Source organism: Eulemur rufifrons, chromosome 7 (assembly GCF_041146395.1).
Source record: "Eulemur rufifrons isolate Redbay chromosome 7, OSU_ERuf_1, whole genome shotgun sequence".
Taxonomy (NCBI): domain Eukaryota; kingdom Metazoa; phylum Chordata; class Mammalia; order Primates; family Lemuridae; genus Eulemur; species Eulemur rufifrons.
The window spans coordinates 192,056,259-192,074,909 of NC_090989.1; the positions used below are offsets into that span (position 1 = coordinate 192,056,259).

The 18,651-nt window shown below is 42.6% G+C and overlaps 1 protein-coding gene across 1 annotated transcript; it reads left to right on the forward strand.

The window, feature by feature from the left end:
* Positions 1 to 7,735: 7,735 nt before the first annotated feature.
* On the forward strand, positions 7,736 to 8,683 carry LOC138387084 (olfactory receptor 2V1). Its single transcript, XM_069473971.1, has one exon. The coding sequence runs from the start codon at positions 7,736 to 7,738 to the stop codon at positions 8,681 to 8,683; it is 948 nt and encodes a 315-aa protein (XP_069330072.1).
* Positions 8,684 to 18,651: the final 9,968 nt, after the last annotated feature.

An 18,651-nucleotide genomic window follows, 5' to 3' on the forward strand; every position in this document is an offset into this window, starting at 1 on the left:
GCCGAGTTATATCCCATTGCACATATATGCCACATTTTCTTTATCTATTCATCTATCAATAGACATGCAGGTTGTTTCTATATCCTGGCTGTTGAGAACAATGCTGCAATGAGCATGTGGGTGCGGATATCTCTGCATGGTGCTGATTTAATTTCCTTTGGATACATACCCAGAATTGGAATTGCTAGTTTATATGGTCATTCTATTTTTAATTTTTTGAAAAATTTCCTGCAATGGTTTGAATGTTGTGTCCCACCCAATTTTCACGTGGTGGAACTTAATCCCCAATGCGATCCCCAGTATTGCAATGGGGGCCTCTTGGGAGATAAAGATTAAGTCTTGAGGACTATCCCTCATAAATGGACCAATGCCATTGTAAATGGGGCCTCAGAGAACTGCCTCACTCTCTCTTGTTCTCTTTCTCTTCTGCCCTCTGCCCTGTGAGGACACAGTAACAAGGTACCACCAATGAGGAATAGCACCCCAACAGACACTGGACCTGCCAAAGACTTGGTCTTGAGCTTCCCAGCCTTCAGAACATAAATTTCTCTTATTTATAAATTGCCCAGTCTGTAGGATTCTGTTACAGCAGCACAAACGGCCTGGAACAAAACATTGGTATCAGCAGTGGGGTCGCCACTGAGACCCAAGAACTATAGAGCCACCCACCGGTGTGCAATGCCAGCTGGGAGAGCTGCAGACACGAGGCTCCAGTGTGTGAGAGCAGCTACGTGGATTGAGACCAGCAAAGCCACAGGGACAAGACTACCTGAGGTCTTGGGAATCCAGAAAGTGAGACCTGGAGTCAAGGAGATTATTCTCAAGCCTTAAGAATTAATGTTGTTTTCCCTATGGGGTTTTGGACTTACTTGGGACCTGTTTTACTTGCCTATTTCTCCCTTTTAGGATAGGAATGTCTATCCTGTGTCTGTCCCACCATTGTATTTTGGAAACACCTAACTTATTTTGATTTCACAGGCTCACAGATGGAAGGGAATTTGCCTCAGGATGAACCATGCCTTGATTCTCACTCACATGATGTTTAGATGAGATGCTGGACTTTGGACTTTTGAGTTGGTGCTGGAATGAGTTAAGACTTTGGGGGCTTTGGGGATGGAAAGAATGTATTTTGTGTGTGAGAGGGACATGAATTTGGGGAGGCCAGGTTTGGAATTCTGTAGTCTGAATGCCTCCTCCAAAACTCATGTTGAAATCTGGCTGCCATTGTGGCAGTGTTAAGAGGTGGGAACTTTGGGAGGTGAGGGCCATGACAGCTCCACCCTCACAGGTGGGATTAATGCTATTTTATTATTTTTATTCCTTAAATGATCAGGAGTAGGTATTAATGCTGTTTAAAAAGGTGAGTTCAGCACCCTTTTGCTTTCCACCATGTGAGGACATGGCATCCATCACCTTTGGAAGAAGCAGCAAGAAGGCCCTAACCAGATGCCAGTAGCTTGATCTTGGACTTCCCAGCCTCCAGAACTGTGAGGGAATAAATTTCTGTTCTTTACAAATTATCCAGTCTCTGATATTCTGTTATATCAGCACAAATGGACTCAAACACCTCCATATTGTTTTCCATAATGGCTGTACTAATTTACATTTCCACCAACAGTGTACAAGGGTTCCCTTTTCTCCATATCTTTGTCAACACTTGTTGTCTTTTTTCTTTCTGATAAGAGCTATTCTAACAAGTATGAGGTGACATCTCATTGTGATTTTGATTTGCATTTTGCTGATGATTAGTGATGTTAAACATTTTTTCTTATACCTGTTGGCCATTTGTATGTCTTCTGTGGAGAAATGTCTATTCAGGTCCTTTGCCCATTTTTTAATTATTTATTAATATTTTCTTGCTATTGAGTTGTTTGAGTTCCTTATGTATTTTGAATATTAACTCATCAAATGTAAGGTTTGCAGATATTTTTCTCCTACCTCTTGGGTTGACTCTTCACTCTGAATGGTTTTCATGGCTGGGCAAAAGCTTTTTAGTGTGATGTAACCCCATCTGTGTATTTTTGCTTTTATTGCTTTTATTTTTAAGGTCATATTTTTTAAGTACAGTGTACAGCAGGAATATGGTCATATTTTTAAAAATCATTGCCCAGACCAGTGTAATGTATCTTTTCCCCATATGTTTTCTTTTTCTTTCTTTCTTTCTTTTTTTTTTTGAAGCAGAGTCCCACTCTGTCACCCTGGCTAGAGTGCCGTGGCGTCAGCCTAGCTCATAGCAACCTCAAACTCCTGGGCTCAAGCGATCCTCCTGCCTCAGCCTCCCAAGTAGCTGGGACTATAGGTATGTGCCACCATGCCCAGCTAAATTTTCTATATATTTTTTGTTGTCCAGCTAATTTCTTTCAAATTTTTAGTAGAGATGGAGTTTTGCTCTTGCTCAGGCTGGTCTCGAACTCCTGAGCTCAAAAGATCCACCCGCCTCAGCCTCCCAGAGTGCTAGGGTTACAGGCATGAGCCACCACGCCCGGCCATCCCATATGTTTTCTTATAGAAGTTTTATAGTTTCAGGACTTAGATTTAAGTCTTTAATAGATTTTGAATTGATTTTTGTACATGATGTGAGATAAGGATGCAAATTCATTCTTCTGCATGTGAATACCTAGTTTTCCAAACACCATTTATTGAGGAGACTTTCCTTTCCCCATTGTGTGTTCTTGGCTCCTTTGTTGAATATCAGTGTACCATAAATGCTTGGGTTTATTTCTGGGCTTTTATAGTTTGTTCCATTCGTTAATATGCCTGGTTTTTTTTTTTTGGCCAGTATTATGATGTATTTAATTATTTATAATTTTTTAATTTCATTATTAGATGACAGATTATAATTGTATGTATTTATGGGGTGATGTTATGATATATATGAGATATATATACAATGTGGAATGATTAAAGCAAGCTAATAAATATATCCATCACTTTAAATACTTATTATTTTTGTGGTAAGAACATTAGAAATTTACTTTCTAAGCAATTTCGAAATATATAATACATTACTATTAAGTATAATTACCATGCTGTGAAATAGATCTTTACAAATTTATTCCTCCTATCTAAATGAAATGTTGTACACTTTGACCAAAATCTCTCCATTGCCTCCAGCCCCCAACCTCTGGTAACCATCATTGTACTCTTCACTTCTATGAGTTTGATTGTTTGAGATGCCACACAGGAGTGAGATCATGAGGTATTTGTCCTTCTGTGCCCCACCTGTTTCACTTAGCATGATGTCCTCCAGGTTTATCCGTGCTGTCACTAAGGAGGTCACAGCAGCTGGAGTACTTGTGGATTGAATCCTTGGAAGGTCACAGTAGTAAAGATGAGTTCTAGATGGGTCTTTATAGAATGAATTAAGTTTCAATAGGAGAAGACAAAAGAAGCAAAGTAAGTTCCAAGGGGAGAATAACTTGAGCAAAAGTGTGGAGATGGGAAAACACTGGGTACTTATGCAGAACCGGAGTAGATCAGCTGGCTGTGGAGGCCACGCCAGAGGACCAGGAGAGAGCAGGGTGTGACGGCTGTAGGGAAATTCCTTCAAAGCCACTTTGGTGTGCCTGGAACCAGCTAGACAGAAGGCCTGTTCTGCCCACGTCTTCTGGGTCCTCTGCCCCCACCTTCCTGCATCTTCTGGCCTCCCTCTGCAATCCTTCTCCTCGAAGCCCTCTGAGCTGCTCGCTTTTCTAAAGCCCCCAAGTTGTTTAGCAGGTAAAGCATATATAACTACTGTTGTGAAAATAACATAAAACCATTCAAATTAACTAAGACTAAAGAGTTAAAATGAAAAGATAAGTAAGTGATTCTGCCATTTGGTTTCCAATGAATTCGCTATTTTGAAAACAGACCTGCTCCTGTGGGAATAAAGACAAATATGGAATAACCATAAAATCTGTCGTCCCACCCAGACATTCTGGAGAGTGAAGGCAGTGCTGTCCATGGCTCCATGAGACAGCAGCACAACAGCTGTGAGCGCAGGACCTTCCACGGCAACCCAGGAAGGGCACTGACCCAACAGAAATGTCTGTCCGGGTTTGGGACGACACCAGGCTCCCACGCCACCCTCTTGTGAATGGGGGTCTCCCCTTCAAACTAGGCTACAAACCCCTTGGGGCCAGGGCACAGCTTTGACTCAAGCACAGCACCTCACCCAGCACATCATGGCCACCAGTAGGTGTAGGCTGACGTCACCAGACAGGTAAAGGACAGATGTGGATTGTGGGGTGCAGGGAGGGCCAAGGGGGCAGCCATAGGCAGAGACCCTGAGGGGGTCTGGGGGTCACTGGGGAAATGTGACATGGGGGAAGGGCAGGGCACCAGGAGTCTTCCCTGCTCTCCTGTATCCCTGTGCCCTGGGCCCCACATCCTTCCTCCCCCAGCTGGGCTCTCTCGCCCTGTCCCCACTGGCCCTGCTCCTGCTCCTCCCAGCCTCCCTCCTTGGGCCTCTTTAATTGCAGGCTTGGGAACGCCTGCTCAGCACTGGAGTCTGTGGCCCACTGGGAGCTGTCAGCTTCACCCTCCTCACTCCGTTTGCATGTCAAGTACCCGCGTGGGCAGTGGGAGGCGGCTCTGCAACCCGGGTGAGAGGGAGGCGTGTGGGAGGCAGGGGGCCTCTGTGGTGGGCCATGCACAGCCACTGGCTGTGTCCCCACTTGCCACCACTGACTCCCCATGCCTGTGTCTCCTCCTCCCTCTGAGAGGGGCTGCTGTGGGGCTGCACCCCGCTCTCTGCACTAGAGGGGCTCCAGGGAGGCTGAGGGGCCCTGGGCATCAACAGGGCCACCCACAGGGCACCCACCCAAAGGTGAGCGAGGGTCTCTCCTCTCACCCTTCTCTCGTCCTTGCAGTTCCTGCTGCTGGTTGTCGGTGTGTTTCCTCATGTCTGTGTCTTCATCAGCATTTCCTCTTCCTCCTGTTGTCTGCCCCCAGCAGGGTTTTGTTGGGTTTTTTCTTCTTGGGGGAGTAGGGGGGGTCAGCTTCTGGTGCTATGGCTCTCCCCACTCTTTCTACCCACGTCTGGGAAGAGCCTTCTGGGAGGAGGTAAGAGGGATTACTGAGTCCCCCAAGGCTGGTGTCCCCCTGCCATGTGGGGAACTGCAGGGAAGCTGGGAGAGCAGAAGGACGCAGGTCTGGGTGGTGAGGAGGGTCTGCTGATGAAAGCACTTTGGATTTTATTTCACACAGATGGGTTCACTCTAGTGTTATGTGGCAAACAGACTGAGGTGGGGAGTGCAAGGGTAGATCAGGAGGCCGGTTCCCTCTGGGCCATTGCCATCATCATGAACAGCAGTTCAGATGGTGTGGCAGGTGGGAGCCGGCAGGGCTGAGTAGTGGTCAGGGGTGGGTGTATTTTGAAAGAAGAGCCAGCGGGAGTTTCTGGTGGTTGGGATATGCGTGTGAGAGAAGAAGAGGGGTCTGGGGTGACCCAGGTGTTGTGGCCTGGGAAACTGGACAGACCTACCATAGCCGAGCTGGGAGGAGTGGAGGGGAGAGCAAGTGTTTCTCCAGGGCAGACCAAGAAGCCTGTTTGGCCACTTTAGTGGAACTAGTCCATTAGACATGTAAGGGGAGATGTTGAATACACAGGGGATATAAGAATCTGAGTGCAAGGGAGCTGTCCAGGATGGTTGTCGTTAATCAGCCTTGCGGTATTGTAGTACAAGAGTTAGTGGGGGGAGGGGGTGGGGAGTGCCTGTCCTTGAAGGTGCATGTGGCCAAGTGCCCCTGCACACAGTAAGTAGGGCTGGGTGTCTTCAGAACAGGAGGAGGAACTTCTGCAGTGAGGTCTGGGGGGACCCGGTTTGTTTTGCTGTTTGGTTGAGCCTGGGGCCCATATGGCTTGAGATGGTGCTTGAAGGCTGTGGGGACAGCGATTCACTCCTGAGGAACCCCACCTCCCATCACACCAGGTATCACTGGTGGCAAGGACTGCGGGGCATGCCTTCTTGGGCGTAAGTCAGGACATGTTCCCTTCTGTAGAGACACAGCTGAAGTGGCCTGGGCAGGCAATTAACCAGGGTCTTCACACAGCGTAGTGCCCGTGGAATCACCTCATTTCCTCTGTACAGTGCTGTAAGGTAGATGTGAATGCACCAGCAAACAAATGCCTCACAGACACAGCTATCATTCCCTCCATCCTTGTCTTCGTGAACACCTGAAGGTATTTCTTACATTGTCACTCACTGTCCCTCATGGAAATGAATCAAACAGTAAACTCCTATTATATTCGGGCCAAGGTTGTTAAGTGGGAGTCTTTCTGCTTACTGAAAATGGAAATTGCACCCATTTATTGCTTCATCATATGTTACTTTTCTGGGTTAACACCTGTGTATTGAGGTCATACTGTGAGTCTGGCAGCATTCTGGGGGCTGCCAATAACATGTGGAACTTAAATGGTGCTTAAATTCTAGTGGGATTACACAGGCAGTAACAGCACAAACACATAAGCATGTGTGTGTCAGGTGGCCTAAGTGCAGTGGAATGGACTGAAGCAGGGAAGGGGCTTGAGAATACATGACATTTGATTTCTTAATATGGCTTTCACAGAACACTGATCTAAACAGGTCAGTATTTGAGTAAAGGTATGAAGCATGTGAGGGATGGAAATCTGGGGAAACAGCATTCCACAGAGAAAAACATGCAAAGGACCAAACGTGTGGTATGTCCTGTCCAAGGAAACTTGAGGAAGCATAGTGGGTGAAGGGGGAGCAGAGGAGATGAGTTCAGAAGGAATTCATAGTGGGAGTAGGAGTGGGAACATAGTGCGAGTAGGAGATGAGTTCAGAAGTACTGGCATGTGCGTGTCTGTGTGTTTTTATGTGTGTGTCTGTGTGTGTCTGTGTGTGCCTGTGTGTGTGTCTGTGTCTGTGTGTGTGTATGAGAGAGAGATATAGGGCTTTGCTGGCCATTGTAAGGATCTCGGCTTTATTTGGAGTAATTTGGTGTGTCATTGGCGTGCTTTCACCAGGAGAGTTATATCGTATGACTTACATTTTAGCAGAGCCACTGGAAATGCTATGAGAATAGACTCAAGGGCTCAAGGATAGAAGCCAGGAGACCAGGTAGGAGGTTATAATAATCCAGCTGAGAGAGGATGGTGGCTTGGACCAGGGTAGTTGTGGTGAGGGTGGTAAGAGCTAATTAAATCCTGAGAAACCTTGAATGTAAACCAAGAGGCTTGTCTGATGGGTTGGACCTAGAGAATAAAAAAAAAAATAGAGGCATTAAAAATGATTCCAAGATTTTTGACCCGAACAAGATAAAGACTAGCACATCTCAAGTCTCCATTACCTTCCCTCATTGTAACAAATATAAATAATCTCTTGGGCATGAAATAGTCCAAGTCCTGTTAGAGATAGTTTACCAAGTCCATGTGATCCCAGATAAGGAGAGTCAATGTAATACGGCAAAGCCAAGACTTTGCTGAAGGAGGATTGTCCAATAGTCCTGTGGCACCTAGAATAATCTCATTTCTACTCCCTTGGTATGAATACCTACAAATATAGACATGTAGTCCAATTCCATGAACTAGCAGAGATCCTGTCATCTGTGTGATGGGAATATGAAAGAATGTCCCCTTGTATGCTCTAGAGCATATGTTATTGAACTCCAAGGAATTACAAAAGATATATCTGGCTGAAGAAGAAGGATTCAGAGATCAATTGAGACATGTTACTCAACTTCAAAATTTTTCTGTTCATGTTTTCAGGTGACTGTGAACGACTAAGCCATGGGAATATGGTCGAACCAATCATCCACAGATGGCTTCATTCTCCTGGGCATCTTCTCCCACAGCCCAACTGATCTCGTTCTCTTTTCTGCCATTATGGTGGTCTTCACAGCGGCCCTTTGTGGAAATGTCCTCCTCATCTTCCTCATCTACGTAGATCCTCGGCTTCACACACCCATGTACTTCTTCCTCAGTCAGCTCTCCCTCATGGATCTCATGCTGGTCTGTAACATTGTGCCAAAGATGGCGGCCAACTTCCTGTCTGGTAGGAAGTTCATCTCCTTTGTGGGTTGTGGCATACAAATTGGCTTTTTTGTTTCTCTTGTGGGATCTGAGGGGCTCTTGCTGGGACTCATGGCTTATGACCGCTATGTGGCCATTAGCCGCCCACTTCACTATCCCATCCTGATGAATCAGAGGGTCTGTGTCCAGATTGCTGGGAGCTCCTGGGCCTTTGGGATAATAGACGGAATGATTCAGATGGTGGCAACCATGACCTTCCCCTACTGCAGCTCAAGGAATGTTGATCACTTCTTCTGTGAGGTACCAGCTTTATTGAAGCTGGCCTGTGCAGACACATCCCTTTTTGACATCCTCCTCTTTGCGTGCTGTGTCTTCATGCTGCTCCTTCCCTTCTCCATCATCGTGGCCTCCTATGCTCGCATCCTGGGGACCATGCTCCGAATGCATTCTGTTCAGGCCCATAAAAAGGCTCTGGCCACCTGTTCTTCCCACCTGACAGCTGTCTCCCTCTTCTATGGGGCAGCCATGTTCATCTACCTGAGGCCTAGGCACTACCGGGCCCCTGGCCACGACAAGGTGGTCTCCGTCTTCTACACAGTCCTTACTCCTATGCTCAACCCCCTCATTTACAGCTTGAGGAACCATGAGGTGATGGGGGCACTGAGGAAGGGGCTGGACCGCTGTAGGATTGGCAGCCAGCACTGAACCCCAGGGCGCTGGTGCCTGGCTCTGCCAGCTCTTGGATGTGTAGTATTGGTAAGTCACTCACCTTTTGTGAGTGCCTGTTTCCATTCACCTGTTGATAGTCATTGGGTTATTTACAGTTTTCAGCCATTACAAGTAAAGCCATTATGAATATTCTCATTAAAAAAATGAGAATCATGAAATATGCCCCACCTCTCTGGGATTTTTGTCAAGATCACAACATGTAAAAGTGAAGCCCCACGAAGAAGCAATGCATTGCTATTATAGTCATTGATTATTCATAGCATCCTTGAACTAAATTTACTCTATTTCCTAATTCTTCTTGGCAATAGCTGTCTTTCATTGAGTGCTTACTAAGTTCTGGGCACTGTCCTGTTTTCTTTATATGTCTTCTGTATTATTTAATTGATGACTCAGGCTAATAAATAGGGATGTCTTAAATGGAAGCATTCTAGAAATTGAGTCTCTGTAATTCTTTTTGGATAGTTCTTAGCCTTCTCCCATTAGAGGCTTTATAAAACCTATTTTAAAGAAATAAAACCATATCTCTGCAGTTTAGAAGTTATCCCTTCAGGTAAAATCTTGTTTATTTGTGTATTACCAGCACCTGATCCTGTGCCTTATAAACAGCAGTTGCTCAATAAAACATTTGTTGAATAAATGCAAGAAGAAAACAACAAATGAAGTCATATATGTGAAAGCATTTTTAAAGCACTGTTCACAAACCAAATCTGCTGGAGTAGCTGAGATTCATTTCAGTACTTCAAGTTCTGCAACTGTAAGACTATATCTGTCTTAGAGGTTGAAGACTGGAACAGAAATAAAGACAGAAATTGAGCCATTTATTTTATAACTTATATATCAGTCAGGGTCCAGTAGGGAATAAAACCACATCAGTTATTTTAACAGAGAAAATTTAATGTAAGGAATTGCTGGCCAGGTGTGGTGGCTGATGCCTGTAATCCCAGAACTTTGGGAGACCAAGGGGGAAGGACTGCTTGATGCCAGGACTTTGAGAACAGCCTGGGTAACATAGCAAGACCTTGTCTCTAAAAAGAAATTAAAAAAAATTATCCCAGCATGGTGGTATGCACCTGTAGTCCTAGCTATTCTGGAGGCTGAGGCAGGAGAGTGGCTTGAGCCTAGGAATTTGAGGTTACAGTGAGCTATGATCAGGCCACTGCACTCCAACCTGGTGACACAGTGAGACCCTGTCTCTTAAAAAAAAAAAAAGAGTTGCTAACCAGATATTGGAGAACTGAATGGGCAAAACAAGAACACCAAGGATTGCAGAAGAAAAACTACAGCAAGAAGCTGCTATTCCTAGGCTAGGGGAAGCACAGGGAGAGGGTTAGGGTTACTAAAACCTGGATTCTTGGAGCCGGAATGTCTGAGGAGTGGGCAGTGACCACGTGGCGTTCAACCTCAGCAGGGGCCCTGTAGAAGTGCCTGCTTGACCTCTGAGGCCTGCCCCGCCTAACTTGTGGTGGTACGTCGCACCTCCAGAGCCTGGGGAAGAGGAGCGGCTTCAAAGCTGGGACCCAGACTTCTGAGAGGCGGCTGCTGTGTGTTTGGTTCTGACACTAGGAGTTCAGAGGAGGGTCTCCGGTCCTGACTGCTAAAGCACCGGGGCTAGTCCAGCTGGCGCCTGTTTCTCTAAGGGCAGAAGGAAACTGGTGTAGGGAGCATGAAAATAAAATCTGCAAAGTGGAACCAACTTCCAGGATGAAAAAACATAGCTGGGATGATTTTGACAGGAAAAAAAGGAAGTCATGAGGAGTTAGTTTCTTTTCCCTCTTCCTGGCTTACAGTTTCCTTCTACTGGTCCTACGGGCAGATTCTAATGGGAATCTTGACAACAAAGCAGCCCTAGCATTGTGAATCAGAGCATGGAACTGTGGGTTTGGGGCTGAGGCAATAGCTTGAAAACTGGCAGAGTCCACTCCTTTGGCCATTCAACATCCACATGCACCATTTTACCCATATTTGAACTTCCATTAAATAGCAACGAGATTTTGCTTTTGCCTAAGAATGTGTAACTATGCACACGTGCCGTCATGGTGTCCTTCTGTGGGCAATGTTAGTTATACCTCATGATCAGTCACAATCTCATTTGAATGTTAGCCACCACCAATAATAAGTACATAAAATAATAAGAGGAAGGAGGAGTGAGAAGGAAAAAATAGCTCACACACATGTACATATGGACACCCTCCCAACACACCAATCAATCATGAAAACATAATTGATATTTATATCTTTCTTCTTCCACTTCCCCTTCCCGATGTCCTTTTCTCCTGTCTTTTCAGGGTCTTTTTTCTGGACTGGCACTATAAATGGATTGGTGTCATAACCGAGGCCAATTGCTTCTGGGTGATAGAACGTTTATAGGACCAGTCCATTCCATAGACACAAGGCCACTGCTGCCCTTCTTTTGCTATGAAATCAGTTCTTTGATCAGAAGCAATGTTGTACAGAATGGCTCCATGGTATCCGAGACATTGGCTAAGTACCTAGTTGGTGGTGCTGTCGGAAGCACTATGGGCAAGGGAAGCAAATTGAAATCAAGAATTGATTTCTATTCCAGTGAGGTCAAATTGCTACCCTGTTCCTGATGAAAGGGATCCAATATAATCAACCTGCTACTAGGTGGCTAGCTGATTTCCCAAAGGAAATTTGCTCTGTTGGGCCCCACAATGGGGTTCTGCTGATGGGAGATTAGCCCCTCAGTGGTAGTAGTAACCAGGTCAGCTGGATGAGGATCCATCCATGTTGGTATGCATGTGCATAACCTTTGTCCCTACAACCGTAACCACTTTGTCCCTGGCACAGTGAATGAGAGTTGTCCACAGAGGAAGACATTCTATGTAATGTTAAGATGATCAAGATCTTTGTAGATTATATTATGGAGCAGGAGAAATGATGTGGTCCTGAGACAAGACTGTAAGATGTGCCATTGGTCCTTGAAGACAAGCAGCCTGCTTTTAATCTTTTTTGCAAATTGTTTGAGAGAAAAAAAATAATTTTCCAGGTCAATAAGTTACATATCAGGTGTCAGGGTCTATGCTGATTTGTTCCAGTAAAATGGCCACATCTGTAACAGTCACTGCAGTGAGAGTCACCACCTGATTAACTTTACAATAATGTGCAGTAATTTTCTAAAATCCATTCCCCTTTTGTACAGGCCAAAAATGTGCATATTTCAAGTTTATGGCAGCACTAACACCTGCACTTCTCCTGGGGATGTGGTGTTGATTTTGGTTTAGTGTCCTGATAGAGAAGAGAATTTCCTGAGCTTCCAAAACTTGTTCTTTCTACTGTAATGGAACAGCTCAGGGAGCCAATGTAGTGTTTGTACAAGTTTCTGAATATGTCTATTACAAATATACATTAAGAATCTGGGAAATAATCACATGGCAGGTCTAAAAACTCACTTGGAGCACCGTGATTTAAACTTAGGCCTAAATGCCTCTTATTACTTCATCACTGTAAGCTCTCCGGACTACACCGGTGTTTTGGGTCACAAGGAATTAGTTAGTATCAATTTAGAGTCAGTCTAGAGAGAACTAAGCCCATCTGCATTCATATGGCTTGACTATTAGGACTCAGAACTAATGTCTCTACATCAACAAGACTTTGCTGTTTATACCAAGACATTCTTGCTGAGGAAGTTAAGCCCATGAATCAGAACATAACTTTGTTGTTAGTTTTATCTGAGAAATGGACTGTTCAATCAGTCTCCTTTCCAGGACAACAGATGACTTAGTTTGCCAAATTCAGTTGCTTGTCAGACAACTGTTTTCTCATTAAGACTCTTCCAGAACTCACGCTTACGGTGCCCACTGGTCCTGTTATATCACAGACTTTGGCCAGTTCTGGTCAGATCCCTGCATCTCAAGAGCTACTTCAAATTACTCAAATCCAGGTCCTAAAACTCTGTATATCTACCCCTGGTCTTTCCCTTTTGAAATACTACTAAGACGCTGTCAAGATGGTGTTTACCCTTACTATATCAGTAATAAACTTGGCCTTGTTTGATCAGCAGGTTTTTCCAGTGGTCTTTTTTTTGGAAAGTCAATTCCTGAAAGGTTTGGGTATTTTCTTTTCTCCTACGCATGGTTGCATGGTCACTCTAGCAAATAGCAACAGATCCTTTGGGTGAAGTTTGAGAATGTTTGCAGTATGTATCTGTGGTAGTGCTGCAGGGTTCTTTAATTAGGAAGTTCCAGGTCTGTGAACTGGCTTAGGTCTGGAAACTAGGTAAGAGGCCATGACTTACCCTTGTAATGATTTACACCAGGTTTCTGTCTAGTAGATCTTGACTTTTTCCTAATACATAGATCAAGGCTTCCCATTTCATTATAAAGGACACTGTGATCCCTTAACTATCAACAAAGATCCTCAGGATCAACACATTCTATATACCAGTCGTCCCTGCCGTACGTTACGACCATTGCATGAACCCTATTCTGGCAGTTCCCCACTGTCACCTGGCCCCTGTTACTCCAGTAATCTGTAATTCTCATTGAAATTAGGGAGGTCCCTCTTAGTGGCAGCATCTTGCCCCATCACACTTGGCCTGCAGAGAACAGCCACCAAAGGGCTTTTTAAGGAGGCTGGTTCTCATAACTAATATTTTCTCAATGACACAGAGAGGATTTGGGCCTTTTCAGGGGATGTAGTACGGGGTGAGTGGGTTGCATATCATAAATTCATTCTAAAATTCCTACCTTGCTAAGCCTTTGAATTTATTTCTCTCATAATTACAAGGAAGTTTTAGCTTCAAAACTTCATTGAGTATAGCCACAACTGAGTCCAAATTTCAGTCAAATAACCAAGCAAACTCTTAGTAGGAATTTAGCCACTGGCACTTCACATTAATCATTATACATATCAGTAAGTTCATAGTTATATCATTTCCTCCTTGATCTAACACTCTTAGAATGCCTTCCTTGATATATTTCCCATTTTTTTTTTGTAAGCATAGATTAGCAAAATCTTGTGATTCTTTTTGAAATATTAGCTGTTTTCTCCCAGGACAGATTTTGTACTTGTCCCTTTGGAGCATACTTAGATCCAACACTAGCTAAGAATCCAGAGGCAACAAAGAAATGGTTTGGGTGGCTCCAGAGGAGAACAGGCATCCTTTTATTAATACGTGGCAACTGATCTAGGTAAGCTTATTATAGGGTCAACTCAAAAGTTTCAATTCTTTCCTCTTTTCATCTACATAAGGTCTGCCTTGGTCCCTTGTCCCTTTTTTATTGAGGTGAAATTCATGTGACATAAAATTAAAACTTACTTAAAGTGAACATTTCAGTGGCATTTAGTACATTCACAATGATGTGAAACAGCCAGCTCACTTCCAAAACTTTTCTATCACCCCAAAAGGAAACTCCATGGCCATTAAGCAGTGACTCCCCATTCTCTAATTCCCTTAGCCTTTGGCAACCCCAACCTGTTTTCGGTCTCTATGGATTTGCCTATTTTGGATATTGTACATAAATGGAGTTATACAATATGTGACCTTTTGTGTCTGGCTTATTTCCCCTAGCATAATTTTTTCAAGGTTCATTACATTGTAGCATGCATCAGTACTTCATATCTTTTATGGCTGAATAATATTCCATCATATGTATATACCACAATTTGTTTACCCATTCATATGTTGATGAATATTGGGCTGTTTCCACCTTTTGGCTCTCATGAATAATGTTGATATGAACATTTGTGTACAAGTGTTTCTTTGAGTACCTGTTTTCAATTCTTTTGAGAGTGAAATTGCTAGATCATATGATCATATGATAATTCTATGTTTAACATTTTGAGGGACCATTAAACTTTTTCCATAGTGACTACATCATTTTCCATTTTCACCAGCAACATGTGAGGATTTCTATTTCTTTTTTTTAAAATTTTTGTCTAGAACAATTTAATTTTGCTATAACATAGTGAAGGTAAATTCTCGAATACATAAATTATTGAAAATGTGTTTTTCCTGTTCCTTAGCCACATGACATTAGCCCCAGTCAGGCAGCTCATAACTATAGATGGATTATTGGTAATTTCCTCCTACCTTTAGAAAAATAGGGCTTAAATGAAAGTTATCTATTGGAGAAAATTAACATATATAAAAAGATGATGTTAATGTTATTGATGTGCCTGTGTTCTGTTTGAATTTCTCCTTTTAACTTTGTGTCCATAGAACTTCCTGAACAATTTCCAGACAGCCAAAGAGTATCTGAGTGCTGCCACTCAGGATTCCAGTTTGTCCATATCCTTGCTAACATTTGTTATTTTTCATTTTTGATTATAGCCTTCCTAGTGGGTGTGAAGTGGTATCTCATTGTGGTTTTGGTTTGCATTTCCCTGGTGATTAATGATGTTGAGCATCTTTTCATGTGCCTGTTGGCCACTTGTACATTTTTGTTGGAGAAATGTTGATTCCAGTCCTTTACCCATTTTAAAATTGTATTTTTATTCTTTTCATGAGTTGTAGGAGAGTTCTTTACATATTTTGGATACTATGCCTTTATCAGATATGTGATGTGCAAATATATTTTCCCATTCTGTGGGTCATTTTTTTTTGAGACAGAGTCTCGCTCTGTTGCCGGGGCTAGAGTGCCATGGCATCAGCGTAGCACACAGCAACCTCAAACTCCTGGGCTCAAGCAATCCTCCTGCCTCAGCCCCCCGAGTGGCTGGGACTACAGGAATGTGCCACCAAGTCTGGCTAATTTTTTCTCTATATATTTTTAGTTGTCCAGTTAATTTCTTTCTATTTTTAGTAGAGAGCAAGAGGTCTCTCTCTTGCTCAGGGTGGTCTCAAACTCCTGAGCTCAAACGATCCTCCTGCTTCGGCCTCCCAGAGTGCTAGGATTACAGGCATGAACCACAGCACCCAGCCCATCTTTTTATTTTTTGGACGGTGTCTTTTGAAGCACAAAAGTTTAAAAATTTTTATGAAGTTCAATTTATCTATTTTTTTCTTGCTTGTGCTTTTGATGTCATAACTAAGAATCCACTGTCAAAGCCAAGGTCATGAAGATTGATTTATGGTTTTCTTCTAAGATTCTTATGTTTAATTCATTAAATCATGTTGAGTTAACTGTTGTAAATGGTATGAGATAGAGGTTCAACTTTATTCTTTTTGCACCTGGATATCCAGTTGTCCCAGCATTTGTTGAAAAGACAGCTCTTTTCCCATTTAGAGGTCTTAGCATCGTTGTCAAAAATAAGTGGGTTATAGATGTGTGGGTTTATTTCTAGATTCTAAATTCTATTTAATAGTGCAATATATCTATCCCTATGCTATCACCACATTGTTTTGATTACTATATCTTTGTAGTAAGTTTTGAGATTGGGAAGTGTGAGTCTTCCAATTTGGTTCTTCTTCTTCTTTTTTTTTTTTTTTATTTGAGACAGTCTCACTCTGTTGCCCAGGCTAGAGTGAGTGCCGTGGCGTCAGCCTAGCTCACAGCAACCTCAAACTCCTGAGCTCAAGGGATCCTCCTGTCTCAGCCTCCCGAGTAGCTGGGACTACAGGCATGTGCCACCATGCCCGGCTAATTTTTTCTATATTTTTAGCTGTCTATATAATTTCTTTCTATTTTTAGTAGAGATGGGGTCTCGCTCTTGCTCAGGCTGGTCTCGAACTCCTGAGCTCAAACGATCCACCCACCTCGGCCTCCCGGAGTGCTAGGATTACAGGCCTGAGCCACCGCGCCCGGCCTGGTTCTTCTTTTTTGATATTGTTTTGGCTATTGAGCATCTTTGCAATTTTATATGAATCTGAGGATTGGCTTTTCTATTTCTGAAAAAAAGGCCATTGAAATTTTGATAGCAACTGCATTTCATCTATATATAACTTTGGGTAGTTTTGCCATCTTAACTATATGAAATCTCCCAATTTCTGAACACAGGATGTTTTTCCATCTATTTAGATCTTTAATCTCTTCCAGCAGTGTTCTGTAGTTTTCAGTGTACAAGTCTTTCACCTCCTTGGTAAAGTTTTTTTTAGGTATTTTATTTTTTTGTCTGCTTTTGTAAATGGAATTGTTTTCTTAATATCCCTTTTGGATTGTTCATTGCTGGTGTATAGAATTATGCCTGATTTTTTAATGTTATTATTATTTTTTTTTTTTTGAGACAGAGTCTCACTCTGTTGCCCAGGCTAGAGTGAGTGCCGTGGCGTCAGCCTAGCTCACAGCAACCTCAAACTCCTGAGCTCAAGGGATCCTCCTGTCTCAGCCTCCCGAGTAGCTGGGACTACAGGCATGTGCCACCATGCCCGGCTAATTTTTTCTATATATATTTTTAGCTGTCCATATAATTTCTTTCTATTTTTAGTAGAGATGGGGTCTCGCTCTTGTTCAGGCTGGTCTCGAACTCCTGAGCTCAAACGATCCGCCCACCTCGGCCTCCCAGAGTGCTAGGATTACAGGCGTGAGCCACCGCGCCCGGCCAAATGTTATTATTTTTAATTGACAAATCCTATTTGTATACATTTACAGGATACAATGTTATGTTTTGATACATGTACACAATGTGGGATGATTAAATCAAGCTAATCAACATATCCATCACTTCACTTACCTATCATTTTTTATGGTGAGACATTTGAAATTTACTCTCTTAGTTAATTTGAGATACACAATACATTTTTATTGACTACACTCACACAATACATCTCAAAACTTATTGCTCCTGTCTACCTGAAACTTCATACCCTTTGACTAACAACTCCCCATCCCTTTCTTCCTACCCTTTCCCCAGCCTCTGGTAACCGTCATTCTACTATCTATTTCTATGAGTTTGACTTTTTTAGATTCCACATGTAAGTGAGATTGTATAGTATTTGTCTTTCTGGGCCTGGCTTATTTCACTTAGCAAACGTTCATCCATGTCATCATAAATAACAGAATTCCCTTCTTTTTAAAAGGCTGATTAGGCCGGGCGCGGTGGCTCACGCCTGTAATCCTAGCACTCTGGGAGGCCGAGGTGGGCGGATCGTTTGAGCTCAGAAGTTCGTGACCAGCCTGAGCAAGAGCGAGACCCCATCTCTACTAAAAATAGAAAGAAATTATATGGACAGCTAAAAATATATATAGAAAAAAAAAATTAGCCGGGCATGGTGGTGCATGCCTGTAGTCCCAGCTACTCGGGAGGCTGAGACAGGAGGATCGCTTGAGCTCAGGAGTTTGAGGTTGCTGTGAGCTAGGCTAACGCCACGGCACTCACTCTAGCCTGGGCAACAGAGTGAGACTCTGTCTCAAAAAAAAAAAAAATAAAATAAAAAAAATAAAAGGCTGATTAGTATTCCATTGTGAAAATATATCACATTTTCTTTATCCATTCATCTGTTGATGGGCACTTAGATTCCTTCCACATCTTGGCCATTGTGAATAATGCTGCAATAAACATGAGTGCAAATATCCCTTTAACATATTGATTTAAATTCCTTTGAATATATACCCAGAAGTGGGATTGCTGAATCATATGGCAAGTTTTAATTTCAGTTTTTTTTTTAGGAGTCTCCATACACTTTTCCATAATGGCTATACTAATTTACATTCCCACAAACAATGTACAAGAGTTCTCTTTTCTCCACATTTTCATAAACATTTTAATTTTTTTAATAAAAGCCGTTCTAAAAGATATAAGGTGATTTTTTATTGTGGGTTTTTTTTTTTTTTTTTGTCAAATGCTTTTACTGCATCTATTTTTTTATTAGTTTGATAATATAGTGAATTACATTGATTTTTTTTTTCTTCTTTTTTCTTTTTTCTTTTTTATTTAATTTTACAGAATCAAAGAGTCTAACAGTATATCTTGTTAGATACAGTATGTCCTCATAATGTATACATTATTTCTTGTACAATGATATGAAATAATATGGGAAATATTCATGATAAATTATTAAGTGAACAGTGCAAGTTAAAAACAATAGTTTCATATTTTTTTCCCCA